Source organism: Thalassophryne amazonica, chromosome 7 (assembly GCF_902500255.1).
Source record: "Thalassophryne amazonica chromosome 7, fThaAma1.1, whole genome shotgun sequence".
In the NCBI taxonomy this organism is placed as follows: Eukaryota; Metazoa; Chordata; class Actinopteri; order Batrachoidiformes; family Batrachoididae; genus Thalassophryne; species Thalassophryne amazonica.
In genome coordinates, this window is record NC_047109.1 from 54,368,330 (window position 1) to 54,384,537 (window position 16,208).

Sequence of the window (16,208 nt, forward strand, 5' to 3'; positions counted from 1 at the left end):
CTATATTTGACTTGAACGACAAAAAATTTTTATATTCTTCATAGAAAATGTTTTTTGCTTGTGTTTAAACTGTAACAGTGGTTTAAAATATCAGATTTCACTGTCCAGCGTGCATAAAGCTTAACATCGCATGGTTCATGGCTGTTACTATATACATTGCCAACAAAAGGCAACATTAATTCATTTTATCTAAACTACATTCATACAGCCAGAAATTACAGAATTGCGCCATGACCACAATGCAGGATGATGTCAAGGACCAAGTGGCCAAAGACAAATGTGGATATTGATGGCGTCATTGGATGAAAATAACTCTTAAGGTCAAATGTGAATTGTTGCCACTAAAGAGCCAAGTGACACAAATCCAAATCTGGGTTGTCTTTCTCCAGTCCATTTCTAACTTGTCAAAGTTATTTGGAGGGCTAAATAGAGGTGAACTTAGTATCTCAAGGGATGGAGTCCTGTTAAGAGTAATTAAAAAGTCCTTCATAATAACTTATGTAGCCCAAATTACTCACAAGGAACATTTTCTCTCGACTCACATTTGTTTTTCTGTCACTCTTCCAGGCGCTGGACCTCCGGCTGACCGGACAGTGGTTATCGAAGAATACAGGTTTTTGTCTCAAAAGCTGTTTGCATCTGTGTCTGTCTTCGCTGGCTTTGGGATCCTGCTTGGAATCGTCTGTCTGACCTTCAACATCTACAACAACAATGTCCGGTCAGTTTACTTACTATCAATGAACACAAACTCAGATATATTCAGAACCACACTGATAAAAATTCTGTATATCATACAGTATGCAAGTCCTTTATTTATGCTGCATTCCATTTAAATGGTAAATGGACTGCATTTATATAACGCTTTTCCATCTGCATCAGACACTCAAAGCGCTTTACAAATAATGCCTCACATTCACCCCGATGTTAGGGTCCTGCCATACAAGGCGCTCACTGCACACCGGAAACAATAGGGCATTAAAGACCTTGCCCAAAGGCCTGTAGTGATTTTCCAGTCAGGCATTGGTCTCAAGCCCAATGCCTTAACCACTAGACCATCAACCTGCCCTATTTACCTTGGAAGGCATAAGGCGCAACTAACAATGATGCCACAAACGACTTAAATGCATTCCATTTTCACAGCAAGCTATTCAAGATGCTGTCATTGCCACCCTTGTTAGCCTGATATCTCAAGAACCAGTTGATCAATTTCATTCATATTTAGCATAAGGGTGTATTTGGGTGATTCCCCAATACCTGTTGATTACGGATTTGTGGGTGCCAAGGGGATATGTCATCTTCTGATGACTCTTGTTACGCCTTGCGCCCACATCCTCTAACTCACAATATCATGTTCACTCATGTGGCCGTGTTGGTCTCAAAATGAGGTGTGGTTGGGCACTGATATTGTCAATGACCAAAAAGCATTTGCCTTAAACCAACAAAAACCATGTCTAAAGTCCAGTGTTGTCCAGTGCTGTAGAAAGTGTGCAACATTTAGATGCACCTAACACAATTTGTGGCTTCACCACACATAGACACTCTGCTTGCACAGTAAGTATCATTGCCACCTTTGTTAGTTGCAGAGGTGTAATATCAATAGGACTATCAGAACCTTTGGTACAAAATAGCTGGACACAAATGCTTAGCTCAGACGGGATTCGGTTTAAGGGTTCTACCGGTTCACAAATCTGGGTTCGATACACAAGGAGGCAGTTCAAAAACAGCAGCAGTATCAAAGACATAAGGCATAGGTATGGTCTGAAAAACAGGCAGGCAGTCAAAAAACACAGCAAGGCAAACAGGTTGAAAAAAAACACAAAACAAGGTGCTATGAAGCAAAGGCGTAAAGCACAACAAACTTGCATGGAGGTAAGAGAAAGGAGAGGCTTAAGTGCAAGGTGTGATAAACAGATAATAGGAGACAGGTGTGCAGGAAAGATCCAGAACAAGGATTGGAAAGCAGAAGGAGAACCGTCCACCACTAAGCACCCAAGTGACAGACAAGAGAAAGCAGTGAAACAAAGACTAAGCAGAGAAAAAACAGACATTACATAAATCCATCATGTACGTAATCACAACCCTGAGAATGGCTGCATATTATGGCCACTGTAAGCAAAGGAAAAAAATTCCTATTTTACAAGATTTGTCTCCCCCTCTCTTGTGTGTAAAATGTGTGAAATACAAGACGAAAGTGAATTGAAAATGATGTTAAGCATAAACACTCCTTGCAACAAGAACCCCTCACCTTGCTGCAGGTTTCACTTCAGGGAGCTTTGGTAAGCAAGTAAAAAAATAAATATTGCTTTTAATAGAAAAGTGCTTTGCATGAAACACAAAGAGGAACACAAGTATTGAAAATAAGCAAATTAAAAAAGATAAAACACCATAGAAATGCAAGGACACATAAAACACAATACAATCAAATGTATTGTGAATAAAAAACCTGCAAACTAAAATGCAAATTACCCAAACACCTGTCTGAACAAAAGAGTCTTCAGTTGGTTCTTAAATGAGTGAACTGATTCAGCAAACCTTCTGTTTAGACAGAGGGCATTCTACAGTATGTTTATTACATCCTCAAATGCTCCCTATGAGTCTTAAGGCAGGTGCGGGTTTAGGTTATTAGATGTGAACGACCAAGCTACTGAGTAGGGGTGTAGGATGTCGGACACATAAGCAGGGGCATGATTGTGTTGTGCTCTGTACTGTAAGTGAGGATCAGGACTGCATCCTGTATGTGACAGGGAGCCAGTGAAGCGATGTGGTGATGTGGGATGGTCTGTTTGCTATGGACTGTCTTGCCGCAGCATTTTGAATTGCTTGTAGACAGTCCAGAGCAGACTGTATGTTCAGTATGTGAAACTACACATCTCTGTTTAGTGATGTTCCTCAGGTGGAAGAAATAAGATCTGGCCAGCTCCCTAACATGGGTGTCAAACATTAAGGACTGGTCAGCTATAACCACCAAGTTGCATAGGTTTGGATGAATAGCAGCTGAGAAGGACACTCACTGACTCTTTCATCTTCAACCGCCTACTCCAATGAGAGGTCACTGGGGGCTGGAGTTGATATCCCAGCAGTCATAGGGCGTGTGGCTGGGTACACCCTGGACAGGACGCCAGTCTGTCACAGGGCCACATATAGACAAACAAACACATTCACACCTGCACGCACACCTGCGGACAATTTAAAGCCGCAGAGAACCCACGCAAACATGGGGAGAACATGCAAACTCCACACAGAAAGGCCACAGTAGGTAATCGATCTCATGATCTTCAATTTCAGTTCAATTTATTTTCCTTTATATAGCGCCAAATCACAACAGAGTTGCCTCAAAGCGCTTCACACAGGTAAGGTCTAACCTTACCAACCCCCAGAGCAACAGTGGTAAGGAAAAACTCCCTCTGAGGAAGAAACCTCAAGCAGACCAGACTCAAAGGGGTGATCCTCTGCTTGGGCCATGCTACAAACATAAATTACAGAACAGTTCACGGACGAATATACAAGAAATGCTACTGGTGCACAGGACAGGAGGATCGCCAACATGAATACAACTCCCATCTCTGGATGGAGCTGCACCTTAAACAGAGAGAAAAAACAGAATCAGGCATCAGAAAGACAAAAAATACTGTATAATTTGCCAGCATTAAACAACAAGAAAAACAGAGAAATACTAAGGTGATCGCCGGCCACTAGCCCTAAACTTCACTAAAAGACCCAGAATTTAGGTAAAGTTGAGCCCGCTCCAATTACTAATAAATGAATTAAAAGAGTAAAAAGCGTAAAACAAAACTGTACCAGTATGCTAGCCATATGAAAGGGAAAATAAGTGCGTCTTCAGTCTGGACTTGAAAGTCTCCACAGAATCTGACTGTTTTATTGACGCAGGGAGATCATTCCACAGAACAGGGGCATGATAAGAGAAATGTTGGAAAAGTGTAGGTACACGGACCCACAACAGGGGGCGCAAATGAACGGACAATGGATGAGGTCAAATAACAACACTTTACTGTTGTGAATGGGCACAACAAATACAATCAGATTACAACAATAGACAAAAGCCAAATCACAAAAGGTGTCGTGTGGGCAGGCTCGAAGATAGGAGACGTCTGTCCAAAGCAGAACCGGAACCACACGATTTCCTCCGCCACCAGACCCCGGGAATACTGGAGCCGCCAAGTCCCGAACTCTCAGGTGGCCACTGCCTTTGCGTGTCGGACCTGGTACTGCTGGCGAGGAACAAAAGAACAATTAAATGTGGGCGCGTCTGCACCCAGGAATCCGCACGGCAGGAAAACTACCTCCACCACTCGTTGAAAAAGGAGTCAGCTAAACAACTCACAAAAGTCACAAAAGATCACTGTTAACCAGTCAGCTGAGCACGTTACCTTCCAGGTAGAACGATATCTCGGCAAAGAGGTGGAGGCGTGGTCCTGCTGATATTCCCCTGCTGATCAGATGATTGGTAACAGCTGTTGCAGGTGATGCGTGACAGCTGTCACCCTGGCTGCTCCTGTGAGGCGACTCCGCCCTCTCGTGCCTGAAGCCCGCACTTCAGGCAGGGCGCCCTCTGGTGGTGGGCCAGCAGTACCTCCTCTTCTGGCGGCCCACACAACAAGAAAGCTCTGTGACCCGCAGACTTCTTATTCACCTTTGGGACACAAAGTAGTCCTGCACCCTGAGAACGTAAAGCCTGGGCCGGTACGTAAGGTTTAATTAGGTCAGCTAGGTAGGGAGGTGCCAGTCCATGAATAATTTTATAGGTTAGTAGCAGAAGCTTAAAATCTGATCTCACTGGGACAGGAAGCCAGTGAAGGGATGCCAAAATGGGTGTAATGTGGTTGAACTTTCTGCTTTGTGTCAAAAGTCTGGCTGCAGCATTTTGAACCAATTGGAGACCCTTAATGCTAGACTGCGGTAAACCAGAAAATAGAACATTGCAGTAGTCCAATCTAGAAGAGATAAATGCATGGATCAGGGTCTCAGCATTAGCCATAGACAGGATGGGACGAATCTTCACTATATTTCGCAGGTGGAAGAAAGCAGTCCTAGTAATATTTCTAATGTGGAGGCCAAAGGACAACGAAGGATCAAAAATTACCCCAAGGTTCCTCACTTTGTCAGTGTGATGTATGACACACGAGCCGAGGCTGAGCGTTAACTGGTCAAATTGATGCCGATGTCTCACTGGACCAAGAACCATCATTTCAGTCTTATCAGAATTTAAAAGTAGGAAGTTTCTAGACATCCAACTTCTCACTGCTGCAAGGCAATCTTCTAAGGATTTTATGTGAACGAGATTACCAGCAGTTATCGGCATGTATAACTGAGTATCATCTGCAAAGTAGTGAAAGGTAATCCCAAAATGCCGCAATATGTGCCCAAGGGGTGCTACATAAAGGGAGAAAAGCAGGGGGCCTAAGACAGACCCCTGTGGAACCCCAAATTTCATGTCACTAAGGTTAGAGGTAGTGGCACTCCCAGTAATCCCAAAATGATTTTCCAGCCTATCAAGTAGAATATGATGATCCACTGCATCAAATGAACCGTAGTGGTGTCCGAATCCATTGTAAGCAGGAAGATCATTCACCAGTTTAGTGAGAGCCGTCTCTGTGGAATGATATTTTCTAAAAGCAGACTGCAGTGGCTCAAAGAGATTATTCTCAGTAAGATAGTCTACGAGCTGCCATGACACCACTTTTTCCAGAATTTTAGAGAAAAATTATAGATTTGATATTGGCCGATAGTTTGTCAGTACACTAGGGTCAAGATTAGGTTTCTTAAGTAATGGTTTAATCACTGCAGATTTGCAACATTTAGGAACAGATCCAAAAGTTAAAGAAAGATGAATAATTTCCAGCACAGTTGGCCCAAGAGTGGGCCGCAGGTCCTTAAACAGTTTTGTTGGTATAGGATCATATAAACAGCTTGTGCTTTTTGTTGACATTGAGTTTTGTCAGCATGCCTAGTGAGATACTGTCAAATTCTGTAAATCTAGGTAATACCTCAGTAGTGGCGCCCACATCAATAGCAGGGTGTAGTGGCTGGATTAAGGCATGCCGGGATATGTTTAACCTGATGTCTTCTATTTTCTTCCCAAAGTAATCCAGGAAATCTTGTGCTGTAAAAGGAGAGCGAACTACAGGTGGTTGTCCATGCAAAAGTGTTGCCACCGTGTTGAACAAGAACTTTGAGTTATGCTTGTTTTTGTTGATCAAATCAGAGTAGTAAGTCTGCTTTGTAGCCAATAATGCAAGCTGAAATACTTCTAATTTTGAACGACGCCATTTCCGTTCTAGACCTCTTGCTTTATGCTTGAGGTCGCACAGATAATCATTGAACCAAGGTGACTGTGAGTTGGGGGAGCGCGGTTTTAACACAGGTGGTGCAATCATGTCGAGTGTAGTTTTGAGCACTGAGTTTAAACTATCCACAAGTCTGTCTACTGACTGGGTATTTGTCAAATGTGAAGCTAAAGTTGAAGTTGAATCTCATCTGCAAAGAAATGCTTTGCGGTGTAAAAATGATTAATGATTTGTCCCAATGCATGTCACATATATATAATGTGAAAAATAAGAGCCCAAAAACTGAACCTGGGGGATGCCACAGGACAGCGGGGAGTAGTCAATAAATGAGGAGTAGTTAGACACAAAATCTTGGATTGAGACAGTGAACCTCCTATCTTTGAGATAAGTTCTAACCCGATCAAGAGCTGTGCCTAGTACACTCAGTCACAGAACCTCTTCATCACAATATGGTGGTCAGCTATGTCAAAGCCGGAAATGAGGTCAAGTATTACCAGCACAGAAAAATCACCCTCATCAGAGGACATTAAAATATCATTGCACACACTTAAAAAGGCAGTTTCAATACAATTCCATTTCAAAAAAATGAGATGGAAACTTATCATAGACGTTATGATTTACTAATATCCCTGATAACAGGTGCTAAATTGTGTGCGAAATACAAACTTTTGTGCTTTGGGGTGGAGACAGTTTTACAGGTGATTCACTAAATGTAAATATGCGGTTGATAGTGGGCACTAATGTGACATAGAGAACAGTATGTAAATGATGATTTTCCCTAGGTTAATGGTGGTAAGTGCAAAATGAAATTAAATCAGCCATATAAGTTACCGGACACAGATGCAGGGCACCTCTTTATCTAGATCTAATATTTATGGAAGACAACTCATTACTCGAATAGCAGTATAGTTTGTTGATTTATCCAATATGGCCTATATCTACTATCATCATTTCTTCAGTGTTTGTCAAGTCTATTTTTATAACTGATTACACTTGGTGATGTTACTACGTCCTGTGGCAGGCTGTCCCATGGACCCACTACTCACACCATCAACTTGAATTTCCTCAAATCCTTTTAAATAATTTCTTGCTTTGACCTCTTCTGTTGTCTTCTTATATAAAGTGTGTCCGGAAAATGCCACATCAGTAAACTCATATTCTCTTTTCTTTCTTTCTTTCTTTCTTTCTTTCTTTCTTTCTTTCTTTCTTTCTTTCTTTCTTTCTTTCTTTCTTTCTTTCTTCTTTCTTTCTTTCTTTCTTTCTTTCTTTCTTTCTTTCTTTCTTTCTTTCACTTCCATCTGTCATTTATACTTAGATTTGTACAATTTAGACACTAATATTATTGTGGAAAAATTACATAACTCCACCTCCCCATAGACAACTGTTCCCATCTGAGCAGAGTTTGTGTACCAAATGCTCAGCCTGGGAGCTGAATGTATGAAAACTGTGTATTTTCAGCTTCACATTCCTTCTAATTTAGGGCTTAAGTTTAAATTTTCCTTCTCCGACACAGTGATTCAGTGATGTAGTGTTTAGTGTTCTGGACTCAGAATCCAGGCGGTAATTTGTTTGATTTAATATAGAATATACACGCCTTACATTTTGCCACAAAATGACAAATATAGCTTCTTCTTTTTTTTTATTCCGCCCTGTCATACTGTTGAAAAATAAGATGAAAGGACTGTGAAAGTAGCAAGGAAATGTCTTAGGGTCCATACCCATAGAGCCTTTTTTCTGAGTACCAGCATCTTTTTTTACTTGTTCCAAATGAAAATGGAGGATGGATTTTCTCTCGGCTGCCCCTAGAGAAAAGGCAGTGCACCCATCATCTTTTCTCAGAGCAGTCAGTCTTTTTCTTTTCTTTTCTTTTCTTTTGCAGCCACTGTGAGACTGATAAATTGAAAAGTGCCTTTTTGGATGACCAATCAGATGAGGCAAAATTTGTCACCCTGACAAAAACAAAAAAGAAAAGGAAGAAGAAGCTTGCTTTGACTGTCAGTCTACAGTCAGATGACATATCACACAAAATCTATCAGAAATGGAGCAACCCCCCCCCCCCCCCCCAAAAAAAAAACGACAACTGTAATATATGGGAAACGGTTGGACAGAATCCATACAGCGGGTAAAATAAATATTGAACATATCACTAGCCAATTAGAGTAGAGCAGCACTGTGACATCACTTGCTGGTCTCTCTCTGGCGCTCCAAAGCCACTGACTGGATAAATATAACATGTTTTTCATATTTTATGTAAAAGCTAGCGACAAAAAGAACACTTCTCAAACTGAAAATGCTGTTTTTGTAACCTGATGGCACCTCTGGAGTGATTTACAAAACATTTTGTGGATGTTAGTATGGTGCCATCACTGGATGGTCTCGCTAACTGCTAACTCCGCTTCTTTTTTGTATAACTATAACACCTTTATCATATATTTTATAAAAGCCTGAGACAAATAAGCACTTCTAAAATAAAAACACTGTTTTTGTAACCTGATAACACTTCTGGAGTGATTTACAAGACATCTCACGGACGTGAGCGTGCACATGCATCACACGCGGTCCAAGCCAACTTCAATGTATGAACACACACACGCTCTCCTGCAGACACCATTAAACCATAAATAAAATATTGTTTATGATTGATTGAGTTTATTCTGCAACATCAGTATAAGCATCCAGAGGTGAATTTATCAACGATAACACTGATAACACAATAAAGCATAAACGCTTATTTCCATTGTGGTCCTTGTGCAATTATCATGTGACAAAATAGAGGGGCTTGATTGAACATGTACAAATTGTACATAAGACAACAGGTTCTTAATAATTAATGTAGATAACAATAAATGTATAATTAAATTTTTATATATATATATATATATATATATATATATATATATATATATATAAACTTTTGAGCACAACTGTTTATTTTTTTTTTTTTTTTTTGGCCATCTTTCAGAGAATAAGAATGATAACACAAAAACTTTTCACTCATGATTAGTGGTTGGGTGAAGCCATTTATTGTCAAACAACTGTGTTTACTCTTTTTAAATCATAATGACAACAGAAACTACCCAAATGACCCTGATCAAAGGTTTACATACCCCAGTTCTTAACATCAACGACAGCTTGGAGTCTTTTGTGGTAGTTGTGGATAAGATAAACTTTATTGATCTCACAGAGGAGAAATTCACATGTTACGCCAGCTCTTAAAAAAAAGAACACACAAGGTGGGTGCAAGTAGAGGAAAATGTTCATCAAACAGCGTGTGCAAGGATAAGCAATAATAATACTTGTAACAGTACAAGACATAAGAGGCCAGCAGGTGTCGCTGTGCAGATGTAGTTAGTAAACATCACTCCCAGCAGCTCAAAAGGATTCTATGGTCACAAGGCCAGAGCCCTGGGTTTTAGCCTTCTGGTTAGAGAGTCCAACTCCCATGCCGGAGATCGTGAGTTCGCCTCCGAGGGGAGCGAATGGGCAGAGTCATAACAACACAACGCAGAGTGCAGCCGCTACATACATACATACATACATACATATATACATACATACACACACACACACCTACATATATATATATATATATATATATATATATATATATATATATATATATATATATATATATGCATCACTGAATATGTCTTGGACTTTATTTACATCATTTAAGAAGAAATACAAAGAGTATTGCACTCTATGATAAATCTGCATAGAGTAGACAGTTCTCAAAAAAGAAAGCCACCAAGACACCCGGACAACACAGAAGAAGTTTGAGGCTTCTGTGGCTGTGATTGGATAAATTGTGCACAGTGCAAATTTTGCATTTTGCATCACCACTCTTAGCTTCATAGTAGAGTAGAGCAGAGAAGGATTTTCTTTCACCAAAACAGATCAGATCTAGGCTTGCATCTCAGATGTACCTTCTGGCAGTTTGTAGCTAAACTTTCAGGTCTTCTTTTTAATAAAATCCTCCTCTATACCACATCATCATGAAGCTGTATAACTGGTGATACAAATGCAAAGGGGGCAAATGACAGATTCAGACATACACAAAGCATAGCTGCTGCATGTCCTGAACTCTGAACACGCTGCTTAAATTTTGTTTTTTTCTTATTTGTGACTTGAAAATGCACAGGATTGCATTTTTCTTAATTACTTAAACTTTATTGGCATTTGAATGTATAATAATTTCAGAGGCTTTTGAACATTAACACAGAAGAATGTTTTTATTAAAGTAAAGTTTTAATTGTTGGTAATGTTTAATATAGTAATTCTGCTATTGTTTGCTAATAACCAAGTAAAGAAGTGTCACGTGTCTTTATTATAGTATATCCTTGTTGTCCTTCCTTTGATAAAAATCCAAATTTTTGTGCCCTATATAGTATTTATTCAATTTTTCACCATGGCACCAAAAATGGTATTGTCTTAACAGTTCGAAGTTTCGGTGTCGTAACAACACTGGTTGTTGGTGAGGGTGAGTGCTTTTATCACCATACTCACAATTATGCTTTTGTTAGCTGTTTGTTATTGTAACAGAAGCAAATCCCACACCCAGTGCTTTTTTTTTGTTAATGAAATATGTGTGCTGAAGTGCTTCTCAGCATCCTGCCGGTGCTTTCCTGTCAGAAAACTACATACTAATGGGAACTTATGGGGCAGAAAGATTCATCAAACCAACAAAGGTACTGAAAACTTCCACAGATATCAAGGTTAGCTTTAGGTTAGGATTAGGGTAAAGGTCAGGTTAAGTCGATGTTTGTTGCTCCCAAAATGTTCACTAATGTTCCTCATTCAGTATCACCAGTTGCCAGGGTTACCATCTGGTTGTCCTATCGTTTGGTACAGACACACATGAAACAATTGGAGGTGTGTAGAAAGGAAGTTGAATTTTCATTGCAGCTGCTCACAAATGATAGATTCAACCTCTGACAATGAGTCAGAGGTTGAATCTGTTTCTCATTAGTGGTCATAAGCAAATAAGGTCACACTCACTTCTGTAAACAACCCGTTCATGGTTGTATGGAGCAGGTCTAGGTGGATATTTACGTAAATCATTATCAAACAAGAATAAAACGGCCAAATCTAGAACTTTCTCATGTTTGGCAATGATATGATACGATATGTGATATGAATAGCTAACATTGATTGTTCCTGAGGTTACTGACTAGAAAGTGAAGTGGGCGTGGCTTTGGCAATCTATCTGCCGGATTATTTGTCACAGTTTAAGCATAGCCCAAGACCAAATGCAAATGGACCATGTTTAAAAGATGTTTTTTGGGATATGTCTGTGAACCTGGTACAGCATATCTCAGATTTATTTATTTATTTATTCTGTTTTTGTGTGTTGACCTCGGTCAGACTGATTTAAAGTCCCATAAGGCACTGGGTCTATCAGTTTTCTTACAGCTGGAGATTTTTTCCTCTTTGGGAAGATTTGGCTGGCTCCTGTGTGCGAGTCAGGCCCTCTTTCAGCTTTGATGATATTTCAAATACAGTTTCACCGAGGGCGTCATTCAGCAGCCAAAACACAGTGAGTCACATTAAATTAAATCCTTTTCTTTTCGGTAAACCACTTTTACAAAACAAGCTGGCCATGAATGCAAAACCACAAAATTCCAACCTCTTTGAAATACAAACAGCCATGACCTTGATGGCAACCAGATCTAGCCTTTAGAAATTAATGAAACTGACAAACAAGCTCATCTCAAGATACAGTCAGAAAATTTGTTTGCTGTATTTATTTATGTAAGGAAACTCTCTCTCTCTCTCTCTCTCTCTCTCTCTCTCTCTCTCTCTCTCTCTCTCTGTCTGTCTCACAGAAGACCCCATTCACTGCGTACCTATCTGCCTGTCTCAACAATCTCTCTCACTGTCTTTTTGTTTCCTGGCTAAATTCATATACAAATCTTTTCCACAGGGTTGTGTGAACTTGTAACCATGTTATTTCAGTTTTAGAATGTGGATATTGCTAATCAATAAGAAAATAACACTTTGTTTCTTTGTGTAGTACATGTATGTACAGTAACTCTCACAGTCCTCATTCACTGCTTACCTCACTCAACTGTTTCCCTCACTTTCTTTTTCCTTCATAGTGCAGCAGATAAGAGAATATTTAGAGTGGAATCCTGCAGATGGTGATACAAGCATCAAATTTAGCACAAATACTGCTTAGACATTGCTTTTTTGAACAAAACGATTGGCCACTTGACTTTTCAATCTGCAGTCAGATCGGGGTCAATTGACGAATTACACAGGGGTCAAAATTAAAAGATGTTCCAATCATATTGAAAACTATACCATATTATTTGCCTGATCATAAAGATTCCAAAAAGGCATAGTTTGGACCATCTGTGGCTGAATTCTGTGGAGTTATGGGATAAAAACAGCAAGAATGGTGACAAAGGTCAGTTTCAGTTTGTACAGGGGTCAAAAGTTACTCCAATTTTGGTAAAAAAAAAAATTATGCATATTATTGGTTGAATTAACAGGGTTTTAAAAAGGAATAGTTTGGACCATGTGTCTTGCTTAGTTATCACATTACGAGGTAACATATGTCACATGTCATAGAATCCAATGGGCGCTGACCTTTGTCAGTGCTTTACTTTGGAGACCAAGCATTCAACACTGCCAAAACTATTCCATTTATTAATCCTATTAGTTCAACCAATACTTTGCCTCACTTTTGACCAAAATTGCAGCAATTTTAACTTTTCACCCCTGTACAAACTGACCTTTTTCACCATTCTTGCAGTTTTTACCCCATAACTCCATAACATTCAGTCACAGACAGTCCAAACTCTACCTTTTTGGAATCTTTACGATCAGACAAATAATGTAGTATGGTTTCCTTATGTAATTCTTCATCTGACCCCTACCTGGCTGCCTGTTGAAAATTCAAGTGGCCAGTTGTTGTTGTTTTTTTTTCAAAAAAGTAATGTCTAAGGTGTATTTGTGCCAAAGTTGGTACTTGTATCACCATTTGAAGGATTGTTTCTGTTATCTGCTGCACTATCATGGCTAAATTCATGACAAAATTCTTTCCACAGAGTTATGTTACTGTATGACCATATTATTTGAGTTTTAGGATGTTATGCTGTGAAGAAATCAGAAAGGGATGGTTTACTTCACTGATTTAGTATATGACTTTTAGAAACTTCATCTCGCCACACCTGCTCCTAATCCAACATTAATCCAACCAGAGGCAGAGACATGGGGTATTACATATTAAAATCAAAGTTGCTTTTGGGATTGTTCTGGTGCATCAGAGTTGTCTAGATTAGAATGATTAAGTCCTCATTATATGCCCTTTAAATGTGGTGAGGTACTGGAGAACAGAATGTATTGTTTTTGAGTTATTGTATTAACAAATATCTAACTACCTAGTTACATACTAGCTTTCTTTATCATGAAACATTTCTCATAGTGTGACTCCTTTAACAGCGTGAGCATTTAAACAGTGAAAAACATGTGCCTTACTTTTTTCTTTTTTTATTGAAGAAATGGCATGATAGGATCTGAAACTAATACTCCTCTGACAGTCTGTCTTTTGGGCATCAAATACTCACTGACTGCTAGTTTGAAAGGTGACACTGAAAATTTTTAGCTCAACTTTTCATGAAAAATGGTAGTTTTTGTCAGTTTGGTTTGAGCGCAGTCACAGTGGGAGGAAAAATGTGTCAAATGTATAAAAGCTCCTGAAAAGACTGCAGCATTACCCACTTCTCACTGTGATGAGGATGTAATACTGTAGAGGACTTTTCCTGTAAGATTTTTCCAGGGCAGGAACAGCTACATTTCAGCATAGGAAGCTCTAGAGCACTTTAAAACATTAACAGATTATTCACTTGCCTGTAAAATTTCACACAAGTAGTTTTAGAATGACCATGATCAAGTGTGACAGTGGAATTATATAATAAATTAGGCAGGCTGTTGTGCTCTGCACAGCCATTGACTGGGTCAGATCATCCAGACAGCAGGATCTCTTGAATGGAATATTGATTTTATCTGATGTTACAGTTGCTACATTTTAAACATGAGCAAAATACAACCCCAAATCAGAAAAAAAGTTGAGATGGTATGGAAAATGCAAATTAAAAAAACCCCACAGTGATTCTAACATTGACTTCGGATTCATTGCAGAGAGTATTATCCCAAGATTTTTTTCTACTGTCTTTGGTCAACTTCATTTCATACATCATTATTGCATTTAAGGCCTGCAACACATTCCAGAAAAGTTGGGAAGGAGGTATTTTAGGGCTAATAATGAGATTTAAATAAAGATGTAATTTCAAATAGGTGATGTCAGCAAGTTATTGTAATCATGAGGAGCAAAGATGGACAGAAGATCTACAGTTCATCAACAGTTGCATGAAAAACAATTTTCCTCAAAGATTTGAAGGGATTTACATATTTCTTCCTCTACAGTGTATAATATATTAAATGTTTCAAGGAGTTTGGAGGAATTTCAGTGTGTAAAGGGCAAGGGCACAAGCCTAAGATGAACTTGCGTGATCTCTGATTGCTCAGGTGGCACTGCATCAAGTACAGTCATTCATCAATAGCTGACATAACCCCATGGGCAAAGGATTGCTTTGGGAAATATTTGTCAAGCACTACAATCCAGAAGCACCATCAAGTTCTCAGAAGCATCTGTGTTGGATCATTATACAATGGATTTTTTTTTTTTTTTTGTGGTCAGACAGCAATAAGTCTGACAACCAGGGTCTGTCATGGTGTAGATGAGTATCAGTGCCCTTGACAAAGGTAATTTACATTTCTGTGATGGCAGCATAATACGGTAATGTTCATTGAGATTTTCAAGCAGCATATACTACCAAGGCAATATTTTTTCCAGGGATGCCCATGCATAATACAAAACCACATTCTGCACACAGTATAAAGGCATCGCTGCAAAAGAAGAGGATACAGATTCTGGACTGGCCTCCCTGCAGTCCTGACCTGACCCCAATAATGTGTGGAGAATTTTGAGAAGAAAAAAATGTCAATTATGACCCTGTACTGTTGTACAACTTAAGACATGCTCGCAGGAAGAATGTGACAAAGTAATACATAAAATGTTTAATTTCTTGGTGTCCTCAATGCTAAAATGTCTTTTAAGTGTTGTGAGAAGGAACAAGAAATGGCAACATTACAAAGTGGTAAATGCTTTAACCACTCAACTTTTTTGGAATGTGTTGCAGGGCTTAAATGCAGTAATGGATGTATATTATGAGCGAAGCTTCGCGCAGCGGCATGAAGCTCACTCATGGTACAGGGTATCCTAAACAGGAAGTGCCAAAATTCAAATCCACAGTAAAACAGGAAATGTTCAAATGTAAAACACTTCCTGGACTGGCAGACGAGATCCCATGGAATCTTGCGGGAACTCATTGGCAAGCTCACACTCAAACAGGAAGTGCCGAATTCTCAGTCATAGTGAAACAGGAAATGTCTGATGTTGAACACTTCCTGGCATGGGTGGAGCGAGAGAGGAGACCAGGGTTTGACTGGACTCTCCTGAAATCTGATTGGACACAGATGATTAACATGTCACGGCACCGCACGTTTGGTTGAAAGACCTGCATTTTGAAATCAGTGAGTCACATTGACTGCTAGTTTCCTCATGTCCAGTAGTTTGTGCTGTGTACCACAAAAAGTTCTAATCCACCTTAGTAGAAGAAGAAAAATGTTTGTTTCAGATTTGAACTGAACACGTCGTTTGAACTATGGACTTCTAATCACACCAAACTTATATTGGTGAATAAATGACTGTATTTTATGCCAGAAATGAGGTCCAAGTTGTTAACCAGCATTTCTCCTTTAATTCGGGTTGACTTATGTACACATGTTTAAGCTAACAGACAGCAGCTGCTTCATGCTCTGTTGGCTTATTCGTGC

At 39.4% G+C, this 16,208-nt stretch overlaps 1 protein-coding gene across 1 annotated transcript in view; it reads left to right on the forward strand.

The window, feature by feature from the left end:
• The window catches only part of gabbr1a (gamma-aminobutyric acid (GABA) B receptor, 1a), a 442,232-nt gene that overhangs the window by 321,764 nt on the left and 104,260 nt on the right, over nucleotides 1-16,208 (forward strand). The window contains exon 16 of the mRNA XM_034174198.1: nucleotides 568-718. Within this exon, the coding sequence (XP_034030089.1) occupies nucleotides 568-718 (151 nt within the window). The remainder of the gene's footprint in view (nucleotides 1-567; nucleotides 719-16,208) is intronic.